The sequence below is a fragment of the Fistularia commersonii genome, chromosome 26 (genome assembly GCF_037954325.1).
Source record: "Fistularia commersonii isolate RoL2024-O1a breed Wild chromosome 26, RoL_Fcom_v1.0, whole genome shotgun sequence".
Classification (NCBI taxonomy): domain Eukaryota; kingdom Metazoa; phylum Chordata; class Actinopteri; order Syngnathiformes; family Fistulariidae; genus Fistularia; species Fistularia commersonii.
In genome coordinates this window covers 6,185,251-6,198,601 of record NC_141309.1, presented here as the reverse complement: position 1 = coordinate 6,198,601, position 13,351 = coordinate 6,185,251, and the positions used below count along the sequence as shown (strand labels likewise).

Below are 13,351 nucleotides of genomic sequence, written 5' to 3'. Positions count from 1 at the left end.
GAACATGTTATTTTTTTGTGTGAACTGGAAAGAGGAGCAAAGAGAGAATTTATGAGTAAAACTGTGCGATGACAGGAAAACTGTGCCAAAAATGCTTCGTAATTCAATTCACAGTTGGCAGTTTGGCTGCCGAGCACTGCTGAGAGTGCAGAAGTTATTTGTGACACCCGAAACACATTCTGACCTACTTTTTCTCTCTCAGCTTCTCCGCTGCCGTGGGCGGTCTACGTGAACAAATGATGGTGGGAAATACGTGTTTCACCCGATATTCGGTGTCATGTCATCCAAAGAGCCTCGCAGACTTGAATGACTTTTTTGGAAAAGACCTGAAGTGGAGCAACGGGCTCAGAATAATCTATCATGGGACAGCGAGAGATACATGTTCGCTGGAAGCTTTATTTGGATGATAAGTGAAGGTTGAGACGTCTGCACCTTACTTTATGTTAAATACACCTTTACCCTCTATTAACTCTGTTTTGTTTGGTTATTAAAGTAGTTGCAGTTATTCAGTCCTTGATATGAATTCAAAATTTGAATTCAATTGATTGCAACCCATTCCTTATTTATCCCTTTAAAGCCCCTCTGTTACAGCGGCTTCAGATAAAATGACAAATATGAGTGCTATATTAGTGGTTCAATTCAAAATTGATATAAATTGTATTTGGATAGAAAAAGATTTTCAATTCCAGCCCAGGCTTTTACACATGATCAGCTGTGATTGAATGTTTGTGTCAGGACTGAGAACATTAATGTTTTTTTTTCATTTGTTTACACATTGTTTGTTTTATAATTTTTAGAAGGCCAATGAAAAATAGAAACTCACAATACAACAAATATAAATACAAACAAACAAAAACATTGTCAGTCCTCTTCCTATGTTGCGTAATGTGCAAAAAAAAAAAAAAGGTAATAGAACAAAAAATTACATTTAAAAGAATGACTTCATTCGTTAAGCAACCAAAGAGACAAAGGCTGACACGTGAAGCACAGTAAGGATATATCCATGAATATATATAGCCCTTTTTTCTGCACAAAGATATAGTGATACGTGAAAACGTATGACTTGAAGCACTGACAGTAAAAATACAGACAAACAGAAATACATAGAACAATGTTTGCACTGATACACTCAGACAAATAGTTGAGTGCACATTTACAATGGGGGAGGGACAACATCAAATTAACCCTTGTACAAAACTCACAATGATATCGACACGTGTCGCCGTCACAAAACAACCAGTCGAATGAACACAGACGGCGTTGCACCGCTGACATTCAAAACCACAGCACTCACACATGGATAGTGCAGACACATGTCATAGTTCACAAAAAAAAGGTTCACTGCCTTTTTTTTTAACCCTCAAGTCCTATAAAACAGACCACTGAGGAGGAACTTCATGCTCCGGATGCGTTTGCATGCAAAGAAACAATAACTACCGGACATGCGGCATTAACTGGCATTGCAAGGTTCGTAAAACCTCTTCTTTATCAGGCGTGTTTTTGTTCCTAGCTGCGTCCCGGCGTCTCCGTGCAAACGCCGGGCGAGACGAGTGATGAAGGTCGGTGTTGTGCACATGCAGACAGGAAGGACGGGGAAAGAGGAAATGGGAAAGAGAGGAGGAGATAAAAAAAAGGAGGGGAAAGCCAGAGGAGTATCAATAAAAGAGGGAAAAATAAATAGGGTGATGAGTACAGGCACAAACAGTGAGATAGAGAGCAAGGGTCACCTCCCCCCTCCCAGCGGGTGCCGAGATTCACGGTCTGTGCAAAGGGAATCGGTAACAGAGGGAACACGAAAAAAAGTGAAGGTTTCGAGAGTTTAAAAAGAAAAAAGGGGGAAAAAAAGGAATATGGGTCAGAGGTCAACATGAGCTTGGCATGAGGTCAGAGTTCGGAGAGGAGTGAGAAGGAGGCAGAGAAGGGTGGCGAGGCTGCAGATGACATGTCCAGAGAAACACAGAGAGAGGGGCAGATTCATTGGGAATGAAAAGAGGGCTCCCAAAAACGACATTCAGTGCACCAACATTAGCCCTACAGAAACAAACTACTCCTCATGCAACCACAGGCAGGAGAGACGTTGTGAAGGTCTGACATCAGCCTGGGCCACTGTGTGCGGCGCGGGTCCAACTACCTATTTGTTTTTCCATCTAGAAAGGGGCTGAATAAACCCTGAGGGATTTGCTTTGTGTAATACAACTATGAAGGAATAAATGTAATATTTCAGAAAACATTGCTGCATTTTTTTGGACCCAAGCTAGGACAAAAAAATGCAGAAAAAATAGCCACAGAAAACCCAAACCCCTCAGCTACAAGTATTTATTCTGTTATTCGGAAAGAAAACGCTTTGTTTTGCTATAATCTCTTGCATTGTAGAATTTTACCCGTCAAGCTAAATAAATACATTTCCTCAAAAATCATTCCGCGGATGAAATAACCATTTATATTGTTCCAGTTTAAATATATTCATTGGACCGTTTCATTTTACCGTCAGGTTTCTACACTGTCAATGACCTGCACTGAGCTTGATGCACATTATTAACATTTACATTATTGAAGGAATAATGGAAAGAAAATCAAATTAATCGGAAGAATTTTAGCGCAAGAAAAGCTTCTGGGAGGCGGGTTGGCGACCGACAAGAGGGATATACAGTAAACGTCCCCCCGACTGGCTCGCCGACCCACGCGGGAGGATATTTTGATGCATTGTTAGGTCTCTGGTCTCTGGGTGCTCCTGTTTTCACAGAATGGGACCTGCGCCTGTTGGACTGAATGCTGATCCCATGCATCAGGTGAAGACATGAGAAGTCAGCTCTCTGCAGTCCAGAGGTACAAAAAAATGGAGTCACGTAGTCTTTGCATGGGCAAGTGTGAGAGGTACCATGAGGAAGAAGAGTAAAAGGCTGAGGACTGACAATCGTATACTTCTGTTTTGTGGCCTGTGTCTGTATCATAGATGCAATCACACAATAAATGAAATCCCTATAATCTAAAAAAATATCAAATAATATCGGGTGTAACAAGGGCGCATGGAATATACCCCTGCAAATGCGGTTATCGAGAAATTATGGGAAACTTTATTGATCTCGATGCACCACGTCGGACGCGGGTGCAGGGAAAATCTGGCGGATCAGCGAACGATCGAATCAGCATTTGTCGCTTCTTTCTGGAGCGTCCTATCGTTTTGACGGACATTTAAAGACAGGATGAGTCTAAGGGACGGCAGAGGTTGCAGTGCAGTGGGAGTGCCCTGAGTCCTGAGAACGTTCGAGACTGCTTTCAAAGAACAGCATCGTGGGGAGTACCAATGTGTGGACAGCGGGGAGAAATCAGTAAATAGCAAAACTGCTTCGCTGTGGGACAGTTTTTAGGCAGGGCTAAAACGTGGGGGTTGATGCAAAAGAGGGGTGTGAAGACACGGGCTGCATCATGGGGACTCTAGAAGACAACTCACCATTGGTTATACCGGGAGAGAGGTGGTCTCTCTCGTTGTGTCGGCGCCTGCTGAGATCGCGGGAGCCTTGTCTCGCGGGCTGCGGCGGCTGGCCCTCCAGCATGTTTACTATGTCCATGCGGTCGATGCTCTTCAGAGCAATGTACAAACTCTCCACTGCAGAGGAGACACAAGCACCGCCGGGAAAAGAAGATTCCAAGGACAAGTAAAAAAAATCAGAAAAGGGGCTTTTTGATGACGACATAAACAGCGATCGCAAACGTGTGACACTAACTCTTGGCTCTTTTGCCCTCGCGGGTGGCCCACAGGTTGAGCAGCGCGGAACTCTGCTCCAGCAGAGAGTTGGGATTCTCCACCCGGATCTTGTTGATGTCGTCCACGCTGAGCTGAAGCTCACGTGCCAACTCTGAAGACAGCGGGAAAGGAGAGAATGTAGAAATCGAAGTTGAACATCTTCGAATTATTTAAACCAGCGGTCCCCGACCTTTTTTGTTCCGGGGACCAGTTTTATACATGAAAATGTTTATGCTGTTAGAGGCGTGGGGGGTCAAATAATAAAACTTTGATTATTTCACGGTGTTTACTCCGAATACAACGATTACTCTTTATATTAGGCGATTACAAAAAGGCGGAAGTGAAAATAGTCGTTTTTCAAAATAAGATCAGGAACGTCTCGCGAAAAAACTACCATTTGTATCAAGAACGATTTACTTTGCAGACCGGTACCAAATGATCCGTGGACTGGTACCGGTACCGGAACCGGGGGTTGGGGATCACTGGCTTGAACAGATTTGAAGGGACTCGCTCCCGGGATACAGAATTGCCAGTGTTTCCTAACCGAGATTAAACCCGTTCCCAGTTATGCTTAGTGGTGCAGAACCTGATTTCTAAAGCTTAAACTTGTTGTATTATTTTGTGAATCTGCTCTAAAGTAGAGGCTCCAGAAGCGGAACCCCGCTGGACATAAACTTCCTTCATCGTAGTTGTTACCAAACACTTTCTTACAAAAGTAAGAAAAGCAAATTAACGAATTTCAGGCGGCACGGTGGCGCCGGGGGAACTCTGGTTCGATTTCGACGGGAGGACCTTTCTGTGTGGAGTTTGCATGTTCACCCCGTGTCTGCGCGGGTTTCCTTTGGGTTCTTTGGTTTCCTCCCACAGTCCAAAAACAAAAACACGCAGCAGGTTAATTGGACTAAATTGGGAAAATTGACCCGAATGAGTTAGTGAGCCACTGACTTGCTGTATGTTTATATATGTGGCCCTGCGATTGACTGGCGACCAGTCCAGGGTGTATCCCCTCTCGCCCAGAGGCAACTGAAATAGGCTAATAGGCTAATAGGCAGATAGTGGATGGACAGACTGTGGATGGATGGATGGATGGATGGATGGATGGATGGATGGATGGATGGATGGATGGATGGATGGATGGATGGATGGATTGCTTCTTGTACAGACGGGACTTCTCTCAGAATGTATTGGTTACAAAAAAAAAAAAACAAATAAAGAAGTAGTTACGCTGGGTGGTGCCAAAGCTGCAACTGAAAGTCTCTGGTTTTGTTAATGGAAAATGAGGCCTGATGGAACACACACTCTGGTCTTTCAAATGCATGCAGATACACTCCAATCCTCAAGGGTTTGGAGTTTGGGCGTCGACAGTGACCAAAGGGTGGTAGCCTAAACACAAGACTCATGCTTGGACCCCCTCGGGGTCAGGCTCAGGTGCCTGCGGGGACAATATTTCAAAAGTCTGACGGGCTGAGTGCCGTTCAGCCGACATTGTTTCGCCGGTGATCCCGACAGCAACACACTCCACATACTGCTTTGACACGCAGTGCAATGCAGTTGGAGCAGGTGAGCCATAATGAGACTAACACAGAGGGAGAAACTAACACCAACTCTCCACAAAAGGGAGGAATTTCCTTCCTTTGCGAGTCCAAACTGTGCACTTTCACGTGGAATAGATATTTTATATTATGCTATTTCCTAATAATTCTTGTTAAAATGTAAACCCTAATGTACAGACATCTACATCCTAAATGTCCTGCGGGGATAACGGACAAATCCCCGGCATCTTAATTTTGAGGATTGGAAGACGACATGTTTGGGAAATGCCTGAACTAAAGGATATTTCGACTGAAAAAGAGGACTAATGTGCATACAGGAAGTGCGGTAGTGGATCGATCCACTCGGGGCAGATTATTTCGTTAAACAGCTCTGCCGAGCTGAAAATAATTAACTGTGTTGGCCGGTGGCCACCGACTGTGTTGGATCAGCGCGGGGGCTCGGCAGGCTTGTTGGATACAACGTAAACAATGCTGGTTTACGGCGCATGAAACACAGAGACGCGCACCAGAGTCAATATGTCCTCATTCACTCACCGGCCCAGCTCAGTCCCAGCTGCTCGGCTATCACCGCCATCTTCAGCTCCGTCCTCTCCATGGCGCTCATGGACGCTGTGGAGATCAAACAGCGACCGGATCCGTTCAATGATCAAACAAGAGCTCGGCATGATTCTACAAAAGCCATGTCTGTTCACAAGGCCGCGCATTTGTTATTTAAGGGAATAACTTGCGAGTCTCCTACCCATGGCAGGTTCATTCAGGGCACTGTATCTCTCTCTTAATGCCAGCGGGGTCAGAGTTCTTCTCCGGTCTTCACTTCCGATAATCTGCCGATTAAGTCGACGGCAAACAATATAGGGGTCTTAATCAAAGGGCAATGATTAAAAGTAAATCAAAATGGCAGCTGAGGCTTTACCTTGATGCAGGGAGGCATGGTAATGTTGAGGTTACAGAGCACGTGCTGGCTGTCTTCATATTTGGTGGATTTGCGCAAGAAAGACAGAAATCCGGTGGGCTCTTTACTGCTGTCTCTCACCTAGCGTGAGGAACGCACTCAGTGTGACGTAAAGGGCTTCGGTGAGTACGAAAAATGAATAAAGAAACCGAAGGATAAACGCCTGGTCGTACCTTAACAGACACGGGAAGTCTGTTATCTCTGAAGGCCTGGAAGCTGAAGCAGCGGGGCTGCTGAGTGGCCTTCCGCACCGGCACCAGATTCCCCGAGCATTCCAGGTGAAGCGGCATTCCCTCCATCACCTGCAAGAGCGACAGAACCCCACAGCTTTAAAGAAGATAAAGAAAAGCCCGAGATCTTATCGCGAACTTGGACACGAATCGCCCGATCCTTCCAAACTGACCTCTATATCTCTGCTGCGGGCCACCTCTGTGAAGTTTTCATGTTGCTCCAGGGTTTTATCCATCTTGTCATCGGTCATGCAGTAGCAGCGCAGGCGGCCCTCCCGCAGCTCATTCATCTTGGCAAACACCACGAACTTGGCCATGTAAGGAACGGCCGACAGCTCTCTGTAGAGCAGGTTGGCAAAGGAAACGGCTTCGGCCGTCCGAGGACAGTCTGCGAGCCAGAACCTGAGGAGCAATAACGGGACATTAGGGTATCATTTTAAAGCGGGGCACCGTCTAATCCGGCCGATGCTCTCGGTTTGTCCGTTTGACGACGGAGGTACCGTGCGGAGACGTTGGTTGTGAAACTGGCACAGTCGTTGGCGTACATAAGCTTGGTGGTGCCAGTGATGTCCTCCCACTGGGCCGGTGCCGTGCCACCTGGGAATCAGACCGGAAGGCAGGGCAAACTGCTTCATCTGTCTTTGCGTGAGATTTTTGCCGTGCCGTATATCTTTCCGTGTCATTGAAATGAGGATGCCGCTCCCGTGGAAACCACCCACACGGCCCCGAGCAGTACCTATGACAGAGCAAAGCAGGCGCAGGCTGGTGGTGTCTCCCTCCCCGGAATCCCTCGGGCTCTCCTTCCACGACGGAGGCAGCGGTATGCGCAGGCCGATGGGACGGTGAAACTTGCGTCGCCGGGGCTCCACCGTCACCACGGGGCTAAAGTTTGCCTGGTTACCCAGCAGCTTCGCCACCAGCTCATCCGGAACTGGCTGAGCCTGGGGTCGGAGGTCAGCGTGGGGAGAGGCATAACGTGGGTGCAGATTTGATGATATGCGGAAAATAAAAAAAGAAAGAAACACGAACACAGGCCGTGGGGAGATGGGGACGGGGGGAGCAGAACGGTTGGTTGGAACAAACAGAGGAGAGCGTGATGGGAAGAGGAAGAGGCGGGAGGAGGATTAAAAAAAGGAGGAAACCGGAGAGGGGAAAATCGAAGATGAAGAGAAAAAGAGAGAGACATCAGGCGTGATTAAAAAAAGAAACAAACATCCGTCTGCATGACACATTTGAAGAAAGTAACACAACCTGGTTTGGGGACTTAGAATTATCTTTTTATTGTAAATGGTAACACTGCGACTTAACATGAAGCTCTGAATACAAAACTGATATCAAAGAAAAGGGCACTTGTAGCGGCCGTTCATCACAACACTATGACAGCGACACTTTAGTTAAAAACATCTCGGTTAAATATACTGCATACATCTCAGGATAACCAGAAAACAAATGTATCATATGAAATCTACAGTTGTAATGATATCTATGTCATGCTTGGTTAACGCATGTGTGCGAGCATTTTCATTTTCAATGCTTTTATTGAAATTACATTCAATCAGTGCTCATAGGACGGCAGAAGAAGGTCCGTGTGTATTTCTGTTTTGGTTTATTGTGGCTCATTCTGACTCTACAGGCTCAACTTTGTGTCTCGGAATCGCAGAAGTCACTGCAAACGGACTGTAAAGTCGGCACGCCGGTCCGGTCAGAATGGACTCACGTTAGCATACCACTGCACATTCATCTCCAAAACATTAACTGGAAAATGAATTGGTTGACAAAGTTAAATTAAAAAGTGTAATCAAGTTAACCCAGTAGATAAAATAAGAGAAAATAATGTGGGTGACTAAAGCCCTAAAAAAAAAAGAAAAAAAAATCAATCTCCAAGCTTTTATTCCAAAAAAGAAATAAAAGAATGAAACACAAAATACAGACTAGTAAGGACATATACATTAGTGAGACATCATCGGAGGTAAAACAATGTAACAGCGACGGCTGAATGAGTGGTCTGTAGTTGTATAAAGGTGCCACGTGCATGCACTTTGTGAAATAAACAGCATAAGTGTTACAACAACAACAAAAAAATAGCAAAAGCAAGACAAATTAATCACGACAAAGAAAAAAAGAGTAATGGGGAAAACGCGGCACCCGAGTTGAAATGATCACACCATTCCAAGATCAAGCAAATACATCCAACATGCTTTTTCAGGCAACTCAGGCATTAACGATTCTGTCTGTCCTCTCCATCCATCTCCTCAGAGTTCCATCTCACCTGCAGCCCCAGACGGACACGTTTGGTGACTGCCGTCTCGGGAAACGTGGCCTGGACCATCGGCACCAGTTTACTTGTCAGCGAACCCCCCTCTGGACCGATCAGGTCGCTCTCTTGCTGCACTCGCGACACGACGGCGAAGTAAAGAGGGAAGTCGGTGGAGATGATGCGGCGGATGCGCTTCTTCCCGAGTTCCTCTTGACTCTCCAAGTCTGTCGAGACAACGGCACACCCGTATTTGAACGTCGGAGCGCCGGAACGGGGGTCTTACAAAAGCGATCGAGGCTTAAAAAAAAAAAAAGGTCAGTCACCTTCATCCATCCCGTTGAGGATCGTTTCGAGGACTTCGTCGCCGTAGCGATTGCGGTGTTCTTTCCAGACAGAGCCGTTCTCGCTCCGGAGCACGACCAGCTCTCGATCGCCGCGGCCCAGGGCGGCAAAGTGGGGGATTTCCACAATCACGGGCCTGCAGCACGACCAGAGGGCAGACATGTGAACCAAACATAAAGACTCATCCGAACTTCCACAGGCTTCAAGTCTGTCACTTTCATTTTTTTTATGTTTACCACTTTTCTTTTATATTTATTGTTTATATATATATATATATATATATATATATATATATATATACACACATACATACATATATATATATAAACACATACTGTATGTATACATACATACATACATACATACACACACGCAGCCACACAAATTTATACATTTACATGTCTGTACAGTGTACTTGAGTGTCAAGTAAGGTGCCTTAAAAATAAAATACATTATTGTAATAATTATTTACGTTGCTCATTAGCATTTGACCTTTGACCTTAGTTCAGCTGCAACCTTTGCTCTATGCATTCATGCATGTATGGTACAATGAGTGTAGTTGTGTTTGAATTTTGCAACACATTTTTATCTACCATAAACTTAATGAAGGTACAAGTTTTATAATTAATTTTGGTTTATTTATTGTTTATGGTTATTTTGATTTAGCTAGGGTGCTTTGCATGTGTTCATTAACCTTCAGCCATTAAATAGAATTAATAGTTTGAGCAAAGACAAACTAAAAAGAGCAAAACCATTAAACGCACCATTAGAAGTTTGATTCATTTCTTTGAATTTAAAATACCGATGGTTTCCTCACCCCAGAAACTGCATACCAGCTGGCCCGAGGGAGATGATCCTGCTAGCCAGCCCCTCCCCCTCCACCAGCGGCGGGGGGCTGGTGAGCTTCTGAGGCTTTACCAGCCGGCAGGTGATGCGGGTGGGGGCGGCGCAGGTCCTCGGAGGTATGATCACACGCAGGCCGTTGTGCCTGCTGCCCCGCATCGAGCCGCCCCGGGCGTCCACCATGAAACTGACCAGGAACCTGCGATTGAACATAAAGGGTGAAGACGTGCTCTAATTTCATGTCTCTATCAAATCGAACGCCCTTCGCTGTCGCGGCGGCGCTGACCCCGTGTGAATGGGACTGGCTACTGGGCTGACGTTGTCTGACGTCTCTGTCGCCGGACTGCTGGGAATCAGGGAGTCTTCGTCGTACTCTTTTGGCAGTGGAAGCGGAGTGTGGTGCTGCGAGGGACAGTGGATTAAAAAATGAGTTTGATCATTTTCTACAACTGTTAAAATACATTGCAAGGTCTTAGCAAATGTTTATACCTATGTGTGAACTATAATTATCCATAGAAACAAGTTAACATTCCCAAGAGTTCAGGAAGTATTGATCTATAAGCCCCAGTACTTTTTTCCTACTTGACCAATTGTTGTTCATGTCTGTGCCCTCCTGCACTTTTAGATTTCTTGTTTCCATTGTGTTGTTGTTTGTTTTTACTCGGGTCTACCTACTGCTCTTGTGCTGTATAAATTTTACGTAAAGTTGATGACGGTGATTATTTTCATGTTCTTATTTAAACTGTAATTTTATGAAATTAAAATATATTCATGTTATATGACCCCTTTTATTAAGTAAATAATTTAAAAAAAAAATCACAGACCATGCTGGTGCTTGAACAGAAATTATCGAATGAACTACATTTATTCTGAAAATAATATTTTTGCTGAGTTTTGCCCAGCAGCATAATAAACCTGTTAGATCTACCCTGAACCCCAGTCCGTGAGACGCATTACCTGATCGATTTCATGCTCTTTCAGGATGACGGTCTCCGGGGAAACGCGGGGGATCCTGGGAATGGCCGGTGAGTAGTTTCTGTTGCATCACAACAGGAAAGAGAAGGTTCGGGTGAGATGAAGAAGCGTCTTTACACCGCCACCCCCCCTCCCCACCCCCCATGCAAACCCCACCCCCTAGTGTTTGGTGGGTGCCTGAATGCACACCCATCTCTCCAGCCATCACGCTACCACTGTGTCTATCTCCCCTGCTTCCAAGCCCTGCCCCCTTACGCTGTGCCCAGCCCTCTCTCGTACTCCAGTGATTTCTTGGGTGAGAGGAAATCGTCATCATGGTCTTTCATGTCATCCATCTTCATGTACCTGGCCCCTTCTGTCCCCAGGAGCTCCTCTCCTTCAGAGAACAACATGCCAAAGAGAGCGAACAGATGGTGGTCAGGTTGATGAAACGGCAAAAAAGGGGGGCGGGGGGAGAGGAAAGGAAAGGCGATGTTAGTCAGCGGTTAGAAGGATCGGACAACAAGAAAACCCAGGGCTGTGGAGGTGGCTCAGATGAGGCAGTGAGGGTGTTGCGGTGGCTGAAATACCATTTGAAAAGTAGATGAAATACTGAGACTGTCAATCATCGTTTTAACGATGGGTAAAAATCCACTACGAGTGAGCTTGAGAAAAAAAAAAACCAACAAACATCCAAAAGCACATCTGCTGCCCAGTTAGGTACGGGTGCTGGAGCAGAACAAACAGACTGAAAAAAAGTTAAAGAAAAGGCTGCACGCCAAGAGGCCTCCAATGCAAAGATAATTCATTTTAGGATAATATTTTAAGCCACATTGGCTCTTCTTCAGATGCTACAAAAAAAAAAAAACACTACTAACAATAACATAATGGACACTTTTAGCCTCTGTCTCTCTCTACAGGAAGAGAATGAACAGCGACTGAACTGGAGGTTGTAGAAAACATATAAAGCTTCCATTTTGAAAAGCATCATGAAAAAGAAAACACTAAAAAAACAGACGAGACGAGTAAAAGCAGGAATTACTGACGCACCATGACACCAGTTACCTGCAGGCACATTCTGTAAGTCACCCATGTAACCATTACCGACTCAGATGGATTCGATGCTCAGAGCGAAAGTAATAAATCAAAAGCCTTAAAATCTAACAATCTCACACTTTGTCCGTTTTCCTTTACACTCTGCCATTTGGAAATCCAAGGGCAACAACAGATTTTCAGGCCACATTAGGCGTAAACAACATTCTGACAGCTTCTAAAAGCCCGAGCCCCGTGGCAAACAGACGCCTACTTACAGGTTCCAGAGAACGTTACACATCTGCTTGCACGCACAGCTGGACGGTCCACCTCATGAATCTGAATACAACATTTACCCTCTTTTTCGCTGTTGTTATGGAGACCGGGAGGCTATGAGAGGAAAATCTAGTTCTGAGCTGGTAAATATCCAACCATCCAATCCGGATCCAAATCCAGCTGATAGCGGATGAGAGGCAGGATACACCCCGGAGAGGTGGACGGTCTCTCACTGGGCTGACTATTACTCCTTCTCAGACTCACACCTAATCATATTCTTTTATTATTATCCTATTTAAACAGGTAAAAAAAAAACCTATTGAGATCAGGATCTCTGAGCATCTTCTCACCATAACTTGGTATATCATTCTGCGCAAGGAGGGTATCATGAAAAAAATACCTTGGAAACAAATGACAACAAAAAAAGTGTGCTCGTTTTCTTTTCAACTGCTCCATTCAGGGGTCACCACAGCAAGCCATCTTCCCCCATCTTATCCTATTATTTGCATCCTCTTTTCTCACTCTAACTAACTTCTGTCTTCAACAGCTGGGATAGGCTGCAGCACTCCCACAACCCTGAGTGCAGGATAACTGGAATAGATAATCTATATATAAGTATAGATATATATAGATACATTTATATACAAAAAAAGTAATATTGCATGTCCAGAGCCATCAAACTCCCAGCTATGCAACATACAGTACTCACAACATAGGACGAGACTGACATAGAAGCAAAAGACACACAAACTAAGACATTCACTTAAATAACATAAAAATAATTCCATATTGCACAGCTTCAGCTCACTAAGCAGGTTGTTGTTTTTTATTCTTTCAAACAGTAACCATTAAATATGAGTAACAGTAGATGTGGGAGTTGGGGGGGGGGCACTTGAAGTGTTGGTGAATAGGAGTGTGAGTGTTAAAGGTTACAGACACAAGTGCTATGTTTGCATGCCAATGAGAAACCAGAGCCACCGTCACAGCGAGCGCCACCACAGAAGAGGGGAAGACAAAAAAAAAAAACTGGGAGATAGAGATGGAGAGGGGGGAGCTTGGAATGGAGCCACACACTTCACTACAGTGACCCATGAATGCCGCACAAAGAGATAAAAAGACATTCATACCTAATGTTAGCTGTGCAATTCCTAAAACAGGGCAAAGGTA

General features: G+C 45.0%; 1 protein-coding gene across 15 annotated transcripts in view; it reads right to left on the bottom strand.

The window, feature by feature from the left end:
• Positions 1-13,351, bottom strand: part of ank1a (ankyrin 1, erythrocytic a) — a 77,320-nt gene that overhangs the window by 12,199 nt on the left and 51,770 nt on the right. For 12 of the 15 annotated variants that reach the window (XM_086173546.1, XM_086173533.1, XM_086173537.1 and 9 more), the window contains 16 exons: positions 13,312-13,332; positions 11,153-11,273; positions 10,880-10,958; positions 10,209-10,324; positions 9,897-10,121; positions 9,061-9,215; positions 8,750-8,961; positions 7,217-7,421; positions 6,981-7,077; positions 6,654-6,882; positions 6,424-6,552; positions 6,212-6,331; positions 6,038-6,122; positions 5,833-5,907; positions 3,726-3,857; positions 3,452-3,607 (listed from right to left, as the gene is read on the bottom strand). In XM_086173546.1, coding sequence (XP_086029672.1) covers positions 3,452-3,607; positions 3,726-3,857; positions 5,833-5,907; positions 6,038-6,122; positions 6,212-6,331; positions 6,424-6,552; positions 6,654-6,882; positions 6,981-7,077; positions 7,217-7,421; positions 8,750-8,961; positions 9,061-9,215; positions 9,897-10,121; positions 10,209-10,324; positions 10,880-10,958; positions 11,153-11,273; positions 13,312-13,332 — 2,157 coding nt within the window. The remainder of the gene's footprint in view (positions 1-3,451; positions 3,608-3,725; positions 3,858-5,832; positions 5,908-6,037; positions 6,123-6,211; positions 6,332-6,423; positions 6,553-6,653; positions 6,883-6,980; positions 7,078-7,216; positions 7,422-8,749; positions 8,962-9,060; positions 9,216-9,896; positions 10,122-10,208; positions 10,325-10,879; positions 10,959-11,152; positions 11,274-13,311; positions 13,333-13,351) is intronic. The other 3 variants (XM_086173535.1, XM_086173536.1, XM_086173534.1) reach the window with 3 other exon arrangements.